At 45.8% G+C, this 20,733-nt stretch overlaps 2 protein-coding genes across 5 annotated transcripts in view; one reads left to right on the top strand and one right to left on the bottom strand.

The window, feature by feature from the left end:
• Nucleotides 1-3,462: 3,462 nt before the first annotated feature.
• On the bottom strand, nucleotides 3,463-8,802 carry aoc1 (amine oxidase copper containing 1). Of its 4 annotated transcripts, none has more exons than XM_035757238.2 (5): nucleotides 8,638-8,802; nucleotides 6,404-7,948; nucleotides 5,430-5,718; nucleotides 4,773-4,905; nucleotides 3,463-4,589 (listed from the first exon to the last, which is right to left on the bottom strand). In XM_035757238.2, exons 2-5 carry the CDS (start codon nucleotides 7,944-7,946, stop codon nucleotides 4,320-4,322), a joined length of 2,235 nt encoding a protein of 744 aa, XP_035613131.1. In that variant the 5' UTR covers nucleotides 7,947-7,948; nucleotides 8,638-8,802; the 3' UTR covers nucleotides 3,463-4,319. The 4 variants fall into 4 exon arrangements, with proteins under 4 accessions (XP_035613131.1, XP_035613154.1, XP_035613145.1 ...); XM_035757261.2 differs by having other exon boundaries at nucleotides 8,642-8,786; XM_035757252.2 differs by having other exon boundaries at nucleotides 8,634-8,778.
• A 7,011-nt stretch (nucleotides 8,803-15,813) lies between these two features.
• The window catches only part of sspo (SCO-spondin), an 86,728-nt gene continuing 81,808 nt past the window's right edge, over nucleotides 15,814-20,733 (top strand). Inside the window, exons 1-13 of the mRNA XM_052518237.1 lie at nucleotides 15,814-15,833; nucleotides 15,981-16,190; nucleotides 16,364-16,446; nucleotides 16,661-16,831; nucleotides 17,277-17,500; nucleotides 17,658-17,760; nucleotides 17,934-18,092; nucleotides 18,251-18,336; nucleotides 18,454-18,579; nucleotides 18,759-18,915; nucleotides 19,095-19,335; nucleotides 19,597-19,738; nucleotides 20,526-20,652. Coding sequence (XP_052374197.1) covers nucleotides 15,814-15,833; nucleotides 15,981-16,190; nucleotides 16,364-16,446; nucleotides 16,661-16,831; nucleotides 17,277-17,500; nucleotides 17,658-17,760; nucleotides 17,934-18,092; nucleotides 18,251-18,336; nucleotides 18,454-18,579; nucleotides 18,759-18,915; nucleotides 19,095-19,335; nucleotides 19,597-19,738; nucleotides 20,526-20,652 — 1,849 coding nt within the window. The remainder of the gene's footprint in view (nucleotides 15,834-15,980; nucleotides 16,191-16,363; nucleotides 16,447-16,660; nucleotides 16,832-17,276; nucleotides 17,501-17,657; nucleotides 17,761-17,933; nucleotides 18,093-18,250; nucleotides 18,337-18,453; nucleotides 18,580-18,758; nucleotides 18,916-19,094; nucleotides 19,336-19,596; nucleotides 19,739-20,525; nucleotides 20,653-20,733) is intronic.

Raw genomic sequence — 20,733 nt, 5'->3', positions numbered from 1 at the left:
CGCTAAACCGTGGTGTGTGTGTGAGGTTAAACACCGCGGAGGTTAAACACCGCGGAGGTTAAACGCAAGTAAACGCAGTGTACCCACTTTGCTTTTGCCCAACAGTTCGCCAACCTATTGCTAAAATAGGCATTGCAAGTATAAGGAGAGTTTCTTTCTTTCACCCCGACTGGAGATCAGATTTCACCTATGCATTTATTTACCACTACATCACCAGCTCTAAAAGTACACAAAGTAATATTGCTGGGTAATGATTGTCAATCATTTTATTAGAAGTACTCATTGGCCTATCATATTTCTCTTCTTTGATATGTATGTTTAAATCAAGCAGGTGCATGCTGCCTGTAAGCACCACGAGTAGCACTGTCTAAAATGTATTCATTTATAATGTTTTTGTATATATTTTTTATTTCACCTTTATTTACCTTCACAACTGCGACCTGGCCAAGATGAAGCAAAGCAGTGCGACACAAACAACACAGAGTCACACATGGAATAATCAAGCGTACAGTCAATAACACAATAGAAAAAAAGAGAATCTATATACTGTGTGTGCAAATGGCGTGACGAGGTAAGGCAATAAATAGGCCAAAGTAGCAAGTAATTACAATTTAGCAAAATGAACACTGGAGTGCAGATGATGATGTGCAAGTAGAAATACAGGTATGCAAAAGAGCAGAAAAGTAAATAAAAACAATATGGGGATGAGGTAGGTAGATTGAATGGGCTATTTACAGATCGGTTAGCTGATCGGATAGCTAATGTTTAAAGTTAGTGAGTGAAAGATAAGTCTCCAGCTTTCGTTCCAGTCATTGGCAGCAGAGAACTGGAAGGACAGGCGGCCGAAGGGGGTGTTGACTTTGGGTGAAATAGTGAAATATACCTGCTGGAACGCGTGCTACGGATGGGTGTTGTTATCGAGACCAGTGAGCTGAGATAAGGCGGAGCTTTACCTAGCAAAGACTTATAGATGACCTGGAGCCAGTGGGTCTGGCAACGAATATGTAGCGAGGGCCAGCCGATTAGAGCATACAGGTGGTGGATGGAATATGGGGCTTTGGTGACAAAACGGATGGCACTGCGATAGACTGCATCCAGTTTGCTGAGTAGCATTTTGGAGGCTATTTTGTAAATGACATCGCCGAAGTCGAGGATCGGTAGCATAGTCAGTTTTACTAGGGTATGTTGTTGCGGAATAGGAAGCCGATTCTACATTTAATTTTGGATTGGATTGGAATAGATTGTATTTCGGAATAGATTCTATTGTTATTCCACTTTCTCAAAGAATGACTGTACTCACACTCTATGAGAGCAAGGTTGAAACAGATAGGACCAGGATTTTCTCAGCCTGGCTTCCTGTGTGAGACAGGGAAGAGAAGTACATTACAGTATTTCTGGCCTGGAGGAATTATACGGTAGGAGGAAATTTGCTCTGTTCCATCTCAAGCGTCAGCAACAGAGCTACAGTCAGGCCGCACCATATCATAAATCTAACAGGTTGTACAGTAAGAGCTTTGATCATGTGACCACAACAACCTTGGTTAGGCATAGGCTAAATGTGAAAATATGCTGAGTTGGTGTATGTGGTGGGCTCTGTATTTCTGGTTTCTGTAGAGAGGTGTTCAATATGCTGTATCCATGACAGTGAAACATGGGAGATGTGTTTTCTTTAAGTGTTGTAAGGACCATACAGTCTGACTTTTACCTCTTCCAGCTGTCATGTACAGTATTTCCTAAGGCAGAAATCAGAGTAGTTTGTCATCTAACCACTAGATGGCAGTAGCTACTCACATCTTCCCTTCACAGCTACACTAACATTACATAGCATGTGTAAAATAAGCTCCTGGATCCCTACATACTGATCTTGATGAGAAGGAAAAAAAACTGTCAGGGGAGGTTCTCTTCTGCACTGTTCAATCAATCCAGCACATTTTTTGAAGGAGTCAGGACGGAGTGTCGCCTTTTAACGTCCAAAAGCTGAAGTCGCGTCACAGGGTATTTTTCTATTTCCCCTGAAAACCGATCTGGTTGTTGGGGACTCAGCAGAGGTTAGAGCTACACATACACATTCCCGACCACTTTGAGAGTCAGTGAAACTGATATTTAGTTTTGTTTTTATCAACAGACTGCTTTAGTATTGTTTTGCCCTCCAAACATATAGGCAGATGATAAACACTATGTTTTTACCACAGGAGGTTGGTGGCACCTTAATTGGGGAGAAAGGGCTTATGGTAATGGCTGGAGTGGAATAGTTGGAATGGTATCAAATACATGGAAATCATGTGTTTGATGCCATTCGCTCCGTTCCAGCCATTATTATGAGCCATCCTCCCCTCAGCAGCCTCCCCTCAGCAGCCTCCCCTGGTTTTTACTCTATTGCTGAACACATGGTCATGTTTATGTCACTTAGAATACCGTGGCATTGATCTGAGGGAAGAGTTTTCAGTCCTTTACAAACCTCATGTTTGCGTTAATCCCTTACGGTTTAGCCTTATGGCTATACAACTGGTCAAAACTATGTCACAATCTATATTTGTCTTAGAATTTACCAGTTCAGGTGCATAGTTTGTGGAATAAAGGAGTAACCTTCATCAGGGAACCTCACTCCTAAGGTTGATTATGCTTATCTATGCTGGATGGCATTTGTTGTTACTTTTTGTGCCTCAGGGACGGGGTTTTAACGAGGCTAAACACTTGACCCAGTGATACTCAAGCATAATTTCCCACTCGGCACTGTCCCTCTTACTCACCAAGTGTTATGTTGTACCTTTTACAACCTTCATCAATCTGTTTTTGTCTCCTCTTGCAGAACCTATGAGAAAGGAAAGAATCAAGAGTAGGAGATGTTTGTTGACTCTTCCAGACCAAGCCTAACCGGGAAGAACAGGTGAAATAACCCATATAGCTGACCCCTGTGTGATTTCCTGTATTAGTCACAGGCCAGTATTGACCGTTTCCCACTGTGAGACTTGACACTGTTTTCTTCCCTACAGTTCATTATGACACCGAAGCCATCATTACCATGGCAAACCGCAGGAATGCCATTTACCCTAAAGCCCTTCCCTTTTTCACCCATCTTCTGAAATGATCCATCCTCTCCTGTTTTTTTTCTCCTCTCCTGTCGTCTCTTCCTCCTGCTTGCATGACTCTAATGGTCCCCATTTTTAACAGACACCGTAAAATGTCGGCACACACTTTTATAAGGTTCTGATTGTAAAAAACCATAGACAACAATTGTTGGCTTATATTCCCTAGGCCTGCTTTTCACATAGCTGATGTTGAAATGTTGCTTTTTGTCTGATTGTACAGCTACAAAAGTGACTGCAGTCATCAATGCTTGAAGACTAACCCTTTCCCTACTTTTAATGTCATTTCCAAATTCCAGTATAGTTTGAGAATACATGGTCAAGTCAATCAATCTGATTAAAAACACCCAATTGAAAAGAAGCGATACAACCCAAATGTTATACCATTTGATTTAATGCAGTTAGTTCTTTATTGTATCTAATTCAAACGTAGTCAGGAGTACCTAAAGGAAAACTGTCCCAAAGACAAAACAAATGGAGGGAAAACTGAGTTCTAAAACATTGTAGAATGTTCGATCGGTTCGCTCCCTGCATGTTGCGTGGGGGCAGCTGGTTGCCCCGGACAATGGCGCAGGTGAATCCTGGACTGTTTGTGGGGCAGTTCCGGATCGGCCTGTTTGCTCAGCTAACTTTTTCCCAGTGAAAACATTCTCGCCATGCAGGCCTGCTGGGATCCAGGAGCCCGGCGGACGGTGGCTGATCCCGGCATCCTGCATCCTGGATGCTCAGAGCAACTAAACCCCGTCCATGGAGACCCTCACCCAACAGGGGTTTGAGTGCTTTGACCCCCAGGCCTCACACACAATAAGGTTGGCATGACAACCACAGTAAAAAGGAAACAATCATTCTGCTAGATCTGGGACGGATACATAAGTATATACAAGGCAACACTTGTCTGTGAGTTATGATTATAGAGGATTTCTATTGAAATGTGCCTATGGATAAGAATGGTAAATTGCTTCAATCAATTTGCGTATTCATAAAAAAAATGTAATACGACAAAAAAATACCAAATATTCTTATTCTTTCACATTTCAACAGGTTCAGGTAAGATATCAACATAATATAAATTTTGTTAATGCCTGTGTCATAATGCATTCTTTTGCATTTAAATGATTTTTAAGTTAAATGTCAGAGTCAAGATTTAAATGTCAGCTCACATTAATTTGGCACCACTCAGACGCAAGGATGGAACCACCATTTTGTGTCTTTCCTGTCACTCACACCAGCCCCTCAGACTCCTGCGTAGGTGCCGTTGTAGAAGAAAGGCTTGTCAGTCACACAATGACCTACGACCTCTGGGGTCCATCTCTGGACCTTCGGCTTCCCCTCTTTGTCTGGCCGGACAATGACGGTACTGCGGGATGAGAGAGAGGGGTCCTCATCGAAGAAGTTAAAGGGGCGCAGGAAGAAGCCCACAGAGTTGCCGGGCGTTGCCGTATTGGGGATGTCCTCCGAGTGGGGCACGTGCAGGAAGCCCACTGTCACCCAGGCAACCAGGTCCTACACAAAAAATATTGTCAAGTTGATTGATGAATTGATTAATTGGATTGATTATTGAGTTATACAATTATAATTCCAGAACCTGTGTAAGTAAGGAATTATACACAGTAATGTCATCCAGGGTTGAGAAGCTGCTCGCATAAATCTGAGAATGAGTTGCGTTATTGTAGCAGCAGGTCTAACCTGGTTGGTGATGTCTTCATTGTTGCGGATGTAGTCCTCAAAGGAGACCACAGGCTCCCAGGGGTCGTTCTGAGTGTAGATACTACTGCTGGTGGGCTCACTGTCCTTGTGCCTGGTCACAGCCAATGGGTATCTACAGAGGAAAACTAATCCATTATCACACTCACTAATACAGACCATATGTACTGCGCTTTAGATAAACTGAATCAGAACTTTCTGACAGTAGATGATTAGAGAGAGAGAGAGAGAGAGGGGTCCAGATAGATAGATAGATAGATAGATCGATCGATAGTAGAGCATTGATACATCTCTTATAATAATGATCTGTGCCCCCTTCATACACCACAGTATCCATTTCCCATATTCTCTGGATTATCATGGAATTGCTGTCTGTAGTTCATGGTACCTGTACCTTTTATTCATTATTTTATGCTAGGGTTTAAAGGGATGGTATCCCTACTACCCCACCATATAATTAGATGGTGAAAATCTTTCCCATTCATTTTGGGTTGCGTTCTACAGCGGGAACTACTCAACACGTGGAGTGGAATGAACTGAGGTTGACTTTAGACCTCTTCTGATGTATCAAAAGTAACATTTGATTAAATGAGCTTTTAGAGTTAACTATCCCTTAAACTCGCTGTGTGTTTTTGTTACCTGGACCAGCTGATGCCGTTCTCCTCTCTCCAGCCACGGGGAAGCACACTGTTGGCGTGGGAGTTGTACTGGATGCGGTAGCCCTTCTGGTGGCCCCACTTGTTCTTCTCATTGGGGTTGTAGAAGTGCACGTAGCGGGGGAACTTTTTGCCAAATCGGAAGGCTGCGCTGCGTTCCGTTTGGTGTTGCGTCTTGACGAGCTTGGATTGGACGACAGAATGTTTGTGGCTCCACGGGTTGGTGAAGTTCACGTACTTGAGGTCCATCGACTCAAAGCTGTTCTCCCGACCTGGACCGTTTGACAAAAGCAATAATATACTGAACAAAAATATAAACACAACATGTAAAGTGTTGATCCCATGTTTATTGAACTGAAATAAAAGGTCCCCAAAAATGTCCATATGCACAAAGAGCTTACTTATCAAAGAGCTTACTTATCAAAAATTTGGTGCACTAATTTGTTTACATCCCTGTTAGTGAGCATTTCTCCTTTGCCAAGATAATCCATCCACTTACCATGTGTGACATATCAAGAAAGGGGGAGCTGCTGAGGAATATTTATTTCTGTCTATAAAGCTATTTTGTGGGCGGAAACTAATTCTGATTAGCTGGGCCTGGCTCCCAAGTGGCTGGGCCTATGCCCTCCCTCATTAAAACCTCCCTTTATTGCCATTTGTTGATTTGAAATGCAGTTGACCTAAGCACTAATGTCAAGTTCTGAAGCAGATATTGCACAGACTAGACATACCATTTCACGTGTGATTTATCAATTGTATTGCCCATGGTGCGGAAATGAGAGCTTATTTTGTGTTTCTTGTCAATGACTCACCAAAATGACTGACAATCTCATGTTATTGTTTTTGGCTGGGAGCATCACTCATAATGCAATATTTGACCAAAGTTCTAAAATACCTATTAGAATCTATTTCCCTATAAGTGTGACCATGCGACCAGATGATTAAAACAGAACTCACCGGCAATATCAAGGTCAACCTTGTAGTGGATGAGATGAGTGTGCAGGTTACCAAGTACGAAGTTATACACCTTAGAGCCATAGTGCAGTCCGTTAGGCGTAAAGAAGGTGGCGTGGATGTAGCCGGTGGCACTGACCCTGGACTCCATCACTCCGTTCTGGTAGAAGAGAAAATCCCAGATGTAGTCGTAGTTATAGACGGTGGAGGTGGTACGAAGCACCAGCACGTGGTTCTCCAGACCCCCGAAGAAGTTGTAGCTCCCCTGGAAGTTACTGTTGAAGTGCCTCCTCAGAGGCATCCCTGTGGTCATTTCAAACACACACAAGGCGTTCTTGTAGCGCATGGGCTTGTCCGTGTCGTAGTAATGGTGCAGGTCTAGAAAGGTTGCGATTTCAGGGCAGTCAATGCCAGGCGCCAGCTCGTAGTCCACAGTTCCCATGGCCCAGCCAGCATCTATGTATTTGGTCTGCATGGCGGCGGGGGTGTCACCCGAATAGAAGGCGATGGCTTCCTGGAGGCTGACCTCGTAGGCGATGCGCTCTCCATTGAAGCGCAGGTCAAAGATTTGGAGGCCGGCGGATGAGCGGACTCGGAAGGCGAAGGACCAGCCGGCGTATTCCACAAAGTTCCCATCCACGTGGTAGCGAGGGCCTTGGGGCTCTACCAGCTTGGGCCCATGAATGTCGGTGCGCGTGTTGCTGTGCCCACGGGGAATGTAAGTGGAGTACAAGTCTTCATCGTCATGGTCAGGAAGCTGGACCTTCTCCAGTGTTCCCTTCTCATATCGCTCTGCCAGTTCTTCCACATTGTCAAAGTACTGGCCGTTGTACCACACCTTCTCCACCGTCCAGCGCTCGGGATCCAGATCTTTATGGTTCACCAGGACCTCAAAGCCCACAGGGTGGATGAAGTAGCCCTCTACGAACTTCTGCAGCATGATCCAGGTCCTCCTCTCACCTGACTCCAAACCACGGGGCGCAATGTCCGAAAATGTCAGGCAGCGGTTGGTGCAGTTGTGGAAGGAAAATCCGCCTGTGGTCTCAAACAGGACCTTATGGACCTTGGCAGTAATCTTCTGCAAGATGTCAATGATGTGCGAGTACTCTGCCGCCGTGATGGGTCTCGACTCAAACCGAATGGGCCGGTCTCCCTTGAAAGTCTTCCCCGTGTACGAAGTAGGGAAGGGCAGTGGACTCACGATGAACTCAGTGATGTTGGGCTGGGCCTGGTTCCCGAACTGCACCACCACCCTGGCCTGGCGTGTGGGTTTGGCCTGGCCCCGGTCCAGTGTCCTCAGGGCCTCGTGCTTCCGAGGCAGGTGGAGCTCCATCAACAGGATGCTGTTCTTCTTCAGGTCCTTGCCCCGGGTCGCTGTCAGACCCAGCTCTGGCTTGCCTTGCAGGTAGTCCCGGACGTCACGCATCTCACGGGGGGTCAGGTCAGCGAACATGGAGGCTCCATGGTGAGCCCACTCCCGGCCACGAGAGGCTTCACACACGCCCAGAGCAACCAGCAGCACCAGCATACAGCAGCACCTGGCCATGTCTATGGAGACACAACAAGCAGAGAAGACGGCCAGGAATTAATCGAGAACGTGCTCTTATACTCACCGACAACCCTGTTCATCCTGTTGAAATGACCCTTGCACTTGAGTTATTGAGCTATGTATAATGCTTATCTAACAAAAACCCTACACTGATCTTATAGCGTGCTTCCTCCGTTTCCTCCAGTGCTGAAAAAAGAAACATACATACTAGCATCCAGATTGGGACACATTCCCCCCACCCCCCCGATCTCTTCTTCCCCACCCCGGTTCTCTCCACAGCTGGAAAAGCAAACCTCCTCCTTCTCATCCTTCCCCTCCTCCTCCTTTCTTTACCACTCTTTTCTTCCGCTCCCTCTGGTCTTCTAACAGTATGGATCAGCTTCCATGCAGTGGGGATCTTCGTACAATGTTTCCTTTCCTCCCCTCTGCACTGTCTCTGTTAATGTTGCATGTGTATCGACCCCCGTCAAGTCTGTTCTGTTCTCAGCAGCACACCAATGGGTCCTCACTTCAATCTGGGACTTATGTGTTACAGATTGCCTCTTTCAAACAGTTTGATTTTATAACATGCTTATGTAACCCTATTTATGTAATATTGTGATATGCTGCAATGAGGCAGAACACGAAAAGCATGCAAATCAGAGCACTGTAGGCAGTGCACGCCTTTGTAACAAAGAAACTGACCTACCTACAGTAGGTACTTCAAACGTTGAAGGGTACTCCTGCTTCCAGCCCTGAGTGAAACAATGTTGCTTTGTCCAGAACCAGAACAGACCAAGCAGTTGTATCCTTCCCTTTGCAGTTCAGATGGACGAGATGTATTATGAAAACAGGGCTCAATGAGCAGCTGCTTATATTTTGCCTTCAACTTGGCAGCGGCGGAACAGGATTGGTCACCGAGGGGTTGTAAAAGTGTTGAAATCTCAGGTCTACTGTATAGATGATTAATTCCAAAGGGGGGCACGCCGAGTAATTGAGCAACAAGTGATTTTGAAATGATTTGATTAGTGTAGTACGCTGACAATTTACTTAGTGGTCCAAGTATAAATCCTGGCAGAGGATAGTGGTTCAGTACACATGAGTAATGTTCCCCTAACATGCAGGAGTCTGGAAAATGAATGTAACACTTTCACTGTATGCTCTTAAGGGATGATTTGACCCACAAATCAAATACAATCAAATCAAATTGTATTGTATTAGTCACATGCGCCAAATACAACAGGTGTAGTAGACATTACAGTGAAATGCTTACTTACGTGACCCTAACCAACAATGCAGTTAAAACATATAAATAAAAAATAAAAGTAACAGGTACTTGAAGAGCAGTAGTAAAATAACAATAGCGAGAATATGTACAGGGGGGGTACAGGGGCACCGGTTAGTTGAGGTAACATGTACATGTAGGTAGGGTTATTAAAGTGACTATGCATAGATGGTAGATGATAACAACAGAGAGTAGCAGCAGTGTAAAAGAGGGGGAGAGGGGGGGCAATGCAAATAGTCTGGGTAGCCATTTGATTAGATGTTCAGGAGACTTATGGCTTAGGGGTGGAAGCCGCTTGGACCTAGACCTAGATGGTAGCAGAGAGAACAGTCTATGACTAGGGTGGCTGGAGTCTTTGACAATTTTTAGGGCCTTCCTCTGACACCGCCTGGTATAGAGGTCCTGGATGGCAGGAAGCTTGGCCCCAGTGATGAACTGGGCCATTCACACTACCCTCTGTAGTGCCTTGCGGTCGGAGGCCGAGCAGTTGCCATACCAGGCAGTGATGGTGCAGCTGTAGAAACTTTCGAGGATCTGATGACCCATTCCAAATCTATCTCCTGACAGGGAATAGGTTCTGTCGTGCCCTCTTCACGACTGTCCTTGTGTGCTTTGACCATGTTAGTCATCTCCTTTGTCTTGATCACATTGACGGAGAGGTTGTTGTCCTGGCACCACATGGCCAGGTCTCTGACCTCCTCCCTATAGACTGTCTCTTTGTTGTCGGTGATCAGGCCTACCACTGGTGTGTCATCAACAAACTTAATGATGGTGTTGGAGTTGTGCCTGGCCGTGCAGTCATGAGTGAACATGGAGTACGGGAGTGGACTGAGCACACATCCCTGAGGGGCCCCTGTGTTGAGGATCAGCGTGGCAGATGTGTTGTTACCTAACCTTACCACCCTTACCAGGGCGGTCCGTCAGGAAGTCCAGGATCCAGGTGCAGAGGGAGGTGTTTAGTCCCATGGTCCTTAGCTTATTGATGAGTTTTGAGGGCACTATGGTGTTGTACTGGTGTTGTACTGTAGTCAATGAATAGCATTCTGAAATATGTGTTCTTTTTGTCCAGGTGGGAAAGGGCTGTGTGGAGTGCAATAGAGATTGCATCATCTGTGGATCTGTTAGGGCGGTATGCAAATTGGAGTGTGTCTAGGGTTTCTGGGATAATGGTGTTGATGTGAGCCATGACCAACCTTTCAATGCACTTCATGGATACAGACGTGAGTGCTATGGGTCGGTAGTCATTTAGGCAGGTTACCTTAGTGTTCTTGGGCACAGGGACTATGGTGGTCTGCTTGAAGCATGTTGGTATTACAGACTCGGACAGGGAGAGGTTGAAAATGTCATTGAAGACACTTGCAAGTTGGTCAGTGCATGCTCGCTGTACATGTCCTGGTAATCCTTCTGGCCCTGCGACCTTGTGAATGTTGACCTGTTTAAAGGTCTTACTCACATCGGCTGCAGAGAGCGTGATCACACAGTCTTCCCGAACAGCTGGTGCTCTCATGCATGTTTCAGTGTTATCTGCCTCGAAGCAAGCATAAAAGTAGTTTAGCTCGTCTGGTAGGCTCGTGCCACTGGGCATCTCTTGGTTGTGCTTCCCTTTGTATTCTGTAATGGTTTGTAAGCCCTGCCACATCCGACGAGTGTCCGAGCCGGTGTAGTACGATTCGATCTTAGTCCTGTATTGATGCTTTGCCTGTTTGATGGTTTGTCGGGATTTCTTACAAGCTTCTTGAAAGTGGCAGCGTTATATCCTTTAGCTCAGTGCGGATGTTGCCTGTAATCCATGGCTTCTGGTTGGGGTATCTATGTACAGTCACTGTGGGGACGACGTCATCAATTAACTTATTGATATTCCAGTCTGTGCTAGCAAAACAGTACTGTAGCTTAGCATCTGCTTCATCTGACCACTTTTTTATTGATTGAGTCACTGGTGCTTCCTGATTTAATTTTTGCTTGTAAGCAGGAATCAGGAGGGTAGAATTATGGTCATATTGCCAAATGGAGGGTGAGGGAGAGCTTTGTATGTGTCTCTGTGTGTGGAGTAAAGGTGGTCCAGATGTTGCACATTTAACATGCTGATAGAAATTTGGTAAGACGGATTTAAGGTGAACCCCCCCCCCAAAAGGAAATGAGTCTCTTTATTTTACAGCACACCCACGGGGAAATTATTTGGTATTGTAAATCTCCTGGACACATACAACATTGTGCCAGTTGTTCTGTTTACTTTGAACTCTTCTCTCGACCTAGCCCTGAAAGGTTTCAACGGATGTGCATTTTACTCCTTAAGAGTCGCGCATGATATTACCAACATGATATTGGTGAACAGAAACATACAGAGTCCACTACCTTCTAGAAAACCATCCAGGGGAACACACTGTGTTGTCCCTGTTCCTCAGCAACACTCTACTCTAACCCTATGCGTATCTCATAGAAAACCTGTGGATATCATATGAAATCCTCAGAGTCACTTGAAACTTCAGGCCACGGAGTAAAATACAAGATTATCAGTGTCTATAGGAATGACATGCCATTATACAGTACAGTATGGGTTTGCAGTGTTTACTGGTGCCTGGATTGGCACCAAACTAGTATTTAACTAGTATTTACTCATTTTGCTTATAAAAATTATAGCATTGCATGGCTTTGTGAACTTGCCATTACAGGTCCACTGTAGAGCTACGAACAGAATTTACTTTTTATAGCAGGTTACAAAAAAAATGTATGCAGCAGGTTAGGATAATTACGTTAAGGTTAGGAACATGGTTAGAATTAGGGTTTGTTAAAATGGTAAAATTCTCCCTGAAACGACACAGAATGACGATTTTTACAATTTATGTGTCACTTCCATTCTTAGCTGTATACCATCTAGCCACAACCCCTCATTATCACAATTCTAATAAAATGAGGGAGCTGTTATAGGACATTACATATTTGCAGGTCCAGCAACTGGGTTAGTTCTGGTATTACCAATGTGTTTCCACAACAAGTCACTCTGGCAACCAATAACCTTCAACAACATTCTATCCTCTGCAATTCTACTAATTAATCAATGGATTGTTGATGAATAATGCCAGATAAGCCAGTGTTTGGAGGATATATTGACACGGGTGTTGTTAGGCCCGAGACTAAGTCCAAACACCGGCTTCAAGGGCATTATCATGGGTGAACAGGGAGTACAGGAGGAGGCTGAGCAAGCACCCTTGCGGGGCCCCTGTGTTGAGGATCAGCGAAGTGGAGGTGTTGTTTCCTACCTTCACCACCTGGGGCCGGCCCGTCAGGAAGTCCAGGATCCAGTTGAATAGGGCGGGGTTCAGACCCAGGGTCCCAAACTTTATGATGTAAAACGGGCTTTATAAATACATTTGATTGATTGATGATGAGCTTCGAGGGTACTATGATGTTGAAGACTGAGCTATACATAGGTATTTCTCCTTTCTCCAGGCGATTGCATCGTCTGTGGATCTGTTGCTGCGGTATGCAAATTGAAGTGGGTCTAGGGTTTCAGGTAAGGTAGAGGTGATATGATCCTTATCTAGCCTCTCCAAGCACTTCATGATGACAGAAGTGAGTGCTACGGGGCAATAATCATTTAGTTCAGTTACATTTGCTTTCTTGGGTACAGGAACAATGGTGGACATCTTGAAGCAAGTGGGGACAGTAGACTGGGATAGGGAGAGATTGAATATATCCGTAAATACTCTAGGCAGCTGGTCTGCGCATGCTCTGAGGACGCGGCTAGGGATGGTGTCTTGGCCTGCAGACTTGTGAGGGTTAACACGCTTAAATGTCTTACTCACGTCGGCCATGGAAAACGAGAGCCCATAGTCCTTGGGAGCGTCTGTGGCACTGTGTTATCCTCAAAGCGGGCGAAGAAGGTGTATAGCTTGTCCCGGAGCAGGACTTCGGTGTCCGCCACGTGGCTGGTTTTCCCTTTGTATTCTGTGATTGTCTGTATACTCTGCCACGTATGTCTTGTGTCTGAGCTGTTGAATTGCGACTCCACTCTGTCTCAGTACTGATGTTTTGCCTGTTAGATTGCCTTACGGAGTGAATAACTACACTTTTTGTATTCAACCATATTCCATGTCACCTTGCCATGGTTAAACGCGGTGGTTCACATTTTCAGTTTTGTGCAAATGCTGCTAGGTAGGTTTTAATAGTCACAGTGGTGACAACATCCCCTATACACTTCCTGATGAACTCAGTCACCGTGTCCGTAAATACGTCAATGTTATTCTCAGAGGCTACCCGGAACATATCCCAATGAAATGACGTGGAAACAATGTTGATTCATCCGATGTGTGCCCAGTGGCACATAAAACGGGGAGATTGATGTCTTATCTACTTCTGTTCTCTGGAAACAAAGTAGTTGGTACCGGAACTAGCTGAATCAAGCATTTAATCACAGTTGACGGAAACTCGGTCTGAGAGTTAACTCACTTCTTTCTCTCTCTGGTAACTAGTGAAGTGTGTTGAAGGGCTGTGGCCGCGAATGCATCCAAAATGGCTGCCATGCTCCAGATGAGAGCTACAGATAGGGGGGCTTTGGTGGCAGCTGTGTTTGTGTCTCCTTTCTCTGGGGGTCAAAGGGTCAGGCCAGGGATATTGTCCGGGTTGAAAACCCCCTGGCTCCTGTCCATTGACATGTTTTATTAAATAAACGCCACTGCCATCCTTCCCGATACGCCTCTCTTTATAGGATTAGTATCAGCACAAACATATCCCTCCATCATGGATGATGTCTCTCTCTCTCTTTGCCTGTACCCCCTCTGTGTCACCCAGTGTCACCCACTTCCCCCTCCTCCTTCCTCCCTCAGCCCCCATTCCTGCTAGGTCCTGTACGGTTGAACAGGCAGGAGGCCCGAGTGTCACCATCCTTCCGCCTGGTGGCCAATGGCGGCCCTCCCAGCTGTGGCCCTCAGGCTTCTCAGCCAATGACGTGCTCCTCAGATGGCACTGTGCTCCTCCGGGAGTCGGACACCGTTTAAAACCCAGTGAAAGGGGCACCCGCCCCTTATAAAGCAACAGATCCCCTTACTTTCAGGACCTGACAGAGAGAAAGAAAACGAAGATACCTTGATCTAGGAAAGGGAAGTAAATCAGGGGTATACCGTATTAGGATCAACAGTCAAAGGAATACCCCCAGGTTATTGAAGTGCCAAGCTCTATCTGACACCAGTTATATCCAGGTGAGAATTCTATTATTCTACTCATTGCCTTCAGTTGGCTGTATTTTATCCCCAGTTTATCTTATAGTTCTTGAGTTACCTGTGTCATCTCTGCCTATGTAAACATGTATTTGTTGCCTTCGTCACTCAATATAATAAAGGGTTGCACAACCACAGTTTAACATTTTACTCCTGTATGTGTATACATATTGAGAGAAAATGTTTTCCCTCAGAGGTCTATTCCAAGGCATCACAGAGCGGGAGAGAGTGAGCAGTATGTGGACTCTACTGATGTCTCTGCTTGGACTGCGTGTGGTGATGGTGATGGGGTAAGAACTGACCACCGTAGAGTCTAAGAGAAAGGAAACACAAATTATATTGCTTTACATTAGATTTACTAAACTATACATCTGTTGGAAGGGGTACTTTTTTCAGCCGACAAGTTAATCATATTTACAAATCTTTTCCCCTTTTTTTTACACCATGGTGTAGGGTTCCATGCGTCCCTCTTTTTCAATTATTTTTCACTCCTCTGTAGCTCAGTTGGTAGAAAAATCGAATAAAATCACATTTTATTTGTCACGTAGGGCAACACAGTTTACAGCATGTATAAAAGGTGCAGGGAAACGCTTGTGCGATAGCTCCCTCAACATTGCAGTATAATAATCAATAATAATAAAAAAAAAATAGAAGGTAGTATCCAAAGGAATAAACTGATATGTAAACGATAGGATATACAGTATAGATTATGAGCAGTTTAGATTATAGAGCATAAGATAGGATGAACTTTAATGTCCCCAAGGGGAAAAATTGTCTTAGACACCCAGTACTGCTGTATACAAAATAGACACTGTACATTACACACTCAACGTAATACATACATTTCCCGTTTCCCAATATACACGTTCTCCACTTCTCTTATAGCCATATACATAATACATATTGCACATTTAGTCAGTGACCTACTAACACAGCCCAGCATTACTTATTGCTGTTCAGGTATTCGATGGACATGAGAATGAAGGAGTGCTTATACCTGTTCAGCATGTAGGGACCCTATAGCGTCGGCCTGAAGGGAGGAGCTGATAGCCACCTCAGAGTGAGGCACAGGGGATGGGGTCTGAAATAAGTTCCTGCGTGTGTCTGATAACTGTCTGTTCAGGAATAGTCTGCAGGGATGGATGCCGCCTCACACACATTGGCCTTCGTGGCAGTTTGTGTCAGGGGGACAATTTGAGATTTTAGTTGGACTGATAAATTGCCAAGGCAGACTGTGATGCTACATCTCAGGATAATCTCTTTGACCGCATTTTACAAAGGGAGCATTATTTTCTACGTAGGAAATAGAGGCGTTGTTGGACTCTGGTGCAGACACTCACTACTTGGACCTTCCAGGTAGATCACCGCCCAGCTGAACACAAGCATGATGCTTGCAATGCCAGGAAAGTGGGTTGGATTCCTTGGACCACCCATATGTAAAAAAAAATGTATGCATATTACTCTATGTCACTTTGGATAAAAGTGTCTGCTAAATGGCATCTGTTATTATATTATATTATTCACTTCATTTTTTGTTGTTTATCACCACCCCAGGCACTGGTGTGAACACACAGTGGAGGAAAGAGTGGACCGGATCATTTCCCCCCGTCTTCAGCGTGAGGTGGACTGTTCCGAGGTGTACCAATACAACACGCAGGACTGGAGGCTGGATGTGGATAGGATGCGCCACAAGCACGGGGGGGATGACGGCATTGCACTGTACTACAAACAACTGGGCCGCAAGGCTGTCTGCTTCTTATACAAGTAGGGAGATGATTACTAAGACTCCAAAAATGTACTACAACACCAAAATGTTCAGTAATGATATGAAAGCTGCAATGACTTGAATGTATAAGAACAAAATGAAGATGCCAGCTATTGAGTGTATTGCGTGTTGCCTTGTGCAGTAATACATATACTGTATGTGTTTTGAGCAGACCCGCTGAGATGGAGCCCCAGAGGGTGAATAAGACTGTGAGGGGGTGCTGCGAAGGCTGGGGAGGACCGCGCTGTTCACAGGGTAATAACAACTTTCTATACAGTAGTACTATTCACTTTCCTTTGACGCTATGTGTGTCCATCTTAATGATTACATTGGCTATTAGTAGGCTTCTGACAACAGGAGGGACAAAAAAAATGGTCTGCATATTGAGAAGAATTTAACACATTTCCTCATCATTCTGTCTGACTTGCTCCGTTTCTCTCTCTCACACTGTCCCCCGTTTCTGGACCAGGCGTGGGCGTGCGGGGCCACTGCTACTCCACATGGAGCTGCGAGGACTTCCCAGGGGTGCACAACTCCTCTCTGATGCCCATGGAGCAGTGCTGTGGCAGCCTGTGGGGCCTGAGCTGGAGGAACGCGTCTGACCAGACCTGCCTGTCCTGTACCTACACCCTGCTGGCTGGTCAGTGCTGTAGGGATGTACCGCTCTGCCCTCTCTGCCACTCACAGTATTACACTGATTGAGGACAACATTTGTTAGTGGTCGAATTTGACAGAGAAAAATTGTCTAATTGAGAACAAAACACTGCTCTATATTCTCTAATGGCTTTGAATGTCTAATGTACTTGATAAAGATCACTAGGAGGTCTAGACTGTCAGATGTTTGTCTGAGGTTCTTGGGAACTTTTATCAGAGGAGATTGGTTTTAAATATGTCTTCCAGTTAAAGACACGCAGTTATTCCTGTGTGGCCTTGACGTGGAGCTGCTTTGAGTCAACATAATGATTTGCATGTGAAGATGAAGATCAATGAATCTATTTAACACTCTCCATTGACTTTTCCTCTCTCCATTTCTCTTAATTTCTCACCATTTCTCTCCCCGACTCTATCCATTTCTCTCCTCTTAGACTCGCAGTCGTCTCCCCTCGTGCGGGGGGGTCATTTGGGGAGCGCCCGGAACCCCCAGGGCTCGGCCACCTGTCTGAGCTGGGGAGGGGCTCACTATCGTACCTTTGACAGAAAGCACTTTCATTTCCAGGGCGACTGTACGTACGTCCTAGCATCGTCTACAGATGGGACATGGGCTGTGTACATCAGCACTGTGTGTAACGGTCGGGGAGACTGCAGCAAGGTACAGTAGGTTACGATGAGCTGAACTATCACTCCACTCTCCACTGTGTTAGCCTGTGTGTGGAGTGTTCTCCCACAAAGTAGCTTGGTGGATGCTATAGAGTGTGGAGCTTTGGGTTGAATAAAAATGCATAATTTCTGATGTGTCATTCTCCCAGGCGCTGAGGATGATGCTGGGATTAGACCTGGTCTCTGTTCACCTCAGGAACTTAACATTAAATGGATTGCTAGTTCCTCAAGGAGAACCACTCTTTCAAAATGGTAATTCCAACACCCTCTGGTCAGAACAGTTGAAAAGCTTCTCCATTCCTTTTCTTCTGTCTGTCAGTTCTGAAATTGTTGCCAAGCAAGCTCACATTCACCTTCACACAATACTAGCCTGTACCTTTACCATTTTTTTTACCATGCCCTCCCCTCACTGTGTCTGTGTACAGGAGTGAGTGTGCATTGGCTGGGGGACTTTGTGTTTGTGGAGAGCGGTCTGGGGGTGCGGGTGAAGTTCGACATGGGCTACACCGTCTACCTGACGGTCACCACAGAACACCTTGCCACCACCAGAGGGTTGTGTGGAGTCTATAACAACAATGCAGACGGTGAGGGGACCAGACAGGGGCTTCCTAGCTTCCTTTCCTTATCTCCTTCCCTTCATGAGTACTGATTGCACCTTACTGATCGCAAGGCTATGACAATGTTGGAACACTAGTGACTTTTTCTCTGTGGTCCTTCAACTATCTTTCCCGTGTCCTCATAGACGACTTCACCACAATGACTGGGAGTGTATCGGAGTACCCTGCCAGTTTTGGGAATTCGTGGCGAGTGCCTGACCATCAGACTGAGGCATAGTACCATCTGAAAACTAGGCTAAATATATACAGTAGAGCCTTCAGAAAGACTTGAGCTTTGACTGTTTCAGGCAATTCTGGGTAATTTAGTTCTCCCACCCTCCTTTCTCAGGGTTGCAACGACGCAGCAGAGCTAGGCCACAGCTGTGATGTCACAGGGGACTCTGCTCTGCGCAGGGAGGCAGAGTCAGTGTGTCACCGGTTGCTGGAGAGCCCCTTTACACAGTGTCACCACAGGGTGAGGAACTCCAACACAAGTCATGCTTTGTGTCAACATGCACACACACAAACACATACAACTCACTTTCCATATTACACAAACAGATTTCCAACAATATAATATAATATTTCAGCAATGGTATAACAATGGTAACCATAATCCTGATGTGAAACCCATGACTTTGCCTTTCTGGTCAGGTGGACCCAGCGGCCTACGTTGACACATGTCTGTACCTGCACTGCAGCCTGGGGACCAGAGAAAGAGAGGATGCCACGTGTGATACTCTGGCCAGCTATGCCCGCGAGTGTGCCCAACAACACGTCATCATCAGCTGGAGGAGCTCAGGACTGTGTGGTAAGTCCCCACAGCCCCCTGCAGACCTCCAGTATTGGAAAGTACCAGGAAATACCCATTCTCTGTTAGGGATGAACTGTCTTTAACTCTCTCTCTCTCTCTCTCTCTCTCTCTCTCTCTCTCTCTCTCTCTCTCTCTCTCTCTCTCTCTCTCTCTCTCTCTCTCTCTCTCCCCCCCAGGGCGTGTGTGTCCGCGGGGGCAGGTGTTTTCTGACTGCGTGTCCTCCTGCCCCCCTAGCTGCTCTTCCCCTCAGCCTCCTGCCTCTGGCCAGTGCAGGGAGGAGTGTGTAGGGGGGTGTGAGTGCCCCTTTGGGCTCTACCTGCATCAGGGGCTCTGCCTGAGGAGGGACGACTGCCCCTGTTTCCACCGCAGACACACCTACCAGTCAGGAAACACCATCCAACAGAGGTGCAACACATGGTGAGTGGCTGGAATTACATGTCCATTATTGGAGGTGTCCTGAAAATGTGGGCAGCCAATGTTATTCTTAAAAGCTTAAAGGGGTCCTCATTAATATGTTGTTTTATAATGTCCTCTCTTCTGACCCATCCCTCCCTATCACCCCTTCATACCTTTCTTTTCTCTCTCTCATTGTCTCTCTCTCACCCCTCTCTGACAACCCCCCCACTCGTACTTGCTCCCTCTAAAACGCATTCTCTCTCTCTGTGTCCCCCATCTTAGTGTGTGTCGAGCAGGTGCCTGGCAGTGTTCAGGGGAGAAGTGTGCTGCCCAGTGCAGCCTGATGGGTGGTCTGCAGGTGTCTACCTTCGACAAGAAGAGGTACTCTCTGCAGGGAGGGGACTGTGGCTTCACTGCCATAGAGGTAAGATGCCATCAGGAACCGTCTCTATGGTAACTGGATATAACTGAAAGTTAACCCATAAGAGTCTAAGCCGGGGGAGGGGTGGGGGAGGGGGTGCTAGTAAGCTATGTGTAATTGTTTAAAGAAACATATACATGTTCGTGAGAGTAAAAACCTTTACACAGAGGAGTCATATTGGTATGTAGCCCAAACGGTTCGGGCGTTACAGACAAGAAGTTGGCAGATCGGTTGTACCGACTTCAGACGAGTCCCAAGACACTTGTGAGGGTCGTAGAGCAAAACGGAGACCACCATCATGTTCGTGAGAGTCTCATCTTTCCATAGAGACGACAAATGTTTGTAGGCCAAACCGTTCGGACTCTACAGACTCTCGCTCTAGCTCTGTCACTTTTCACCGCAGATGCGGAAGTACTACGTAGGCGGATGCGATGGATTGAGGCACAACCAATGCAAAAATAAACATCTAAACTGACATAAACTGACAGATTTCTATGGGGATTTGTGTATTATGCTAAGTTAAAGGCACATTTCCTGTAGAAAGTGTCACTCAAGACATCATCTGACATTTTTCCATTGTTTTATTACATATTGCTCCTTCAGAATCTGTCAGTAATCAAACCCCGATGGCTCTCGTGAAAAGTCAGGCTTTTGATTAGCTGTGAGTTAATTGGAGACATCTTAAGTTTTTCTTCCTGCAATTTGTAGATCTCGAAGACATATCTATGTGTCTTTGCTAGTGTGTCTAAGTCTGATTATTAGAGGGAAAACAGTTGTTGTGTATATGCAGGACTTTGTGGACAGGAAGCTGGTAGTAAGCATTCGAGGTGGAGAGTGTGTGCTGGGTGGCGGACAGGGCTGTCTGAGAGAGATGTCTGTCACCGCTCTACGTACCACAGTGACCATCACCGACACAGGTGGGCGGACATTACTTCTGTTTATTGCCATTGCATTGGTGTTGTCTGTAACGTGTTTTTAACCAGTCAATCACTCAATCA

This window comes from Oncorhynchus keta, chromosome 4 (assembly GCF_023373465.1).
Source record: "Oncorhynchus keta strain PuntledgeMale-10-30-2019 chromosome 4, Oket_V2, whole genome shotgun sequence".
NCBI classification, from domain to species: Eukaryota; Metazoa; Chordata; class Actinopteri; order Salmoniformes; family Salmonidae; genus Oncorhynchus; species Oncorhynchus keta.
The sequence above is the reverse complement of the archived record's forward strand: the minus strand, read 5'-3'. Positions and strand labels throughout refer to the sequence as shown.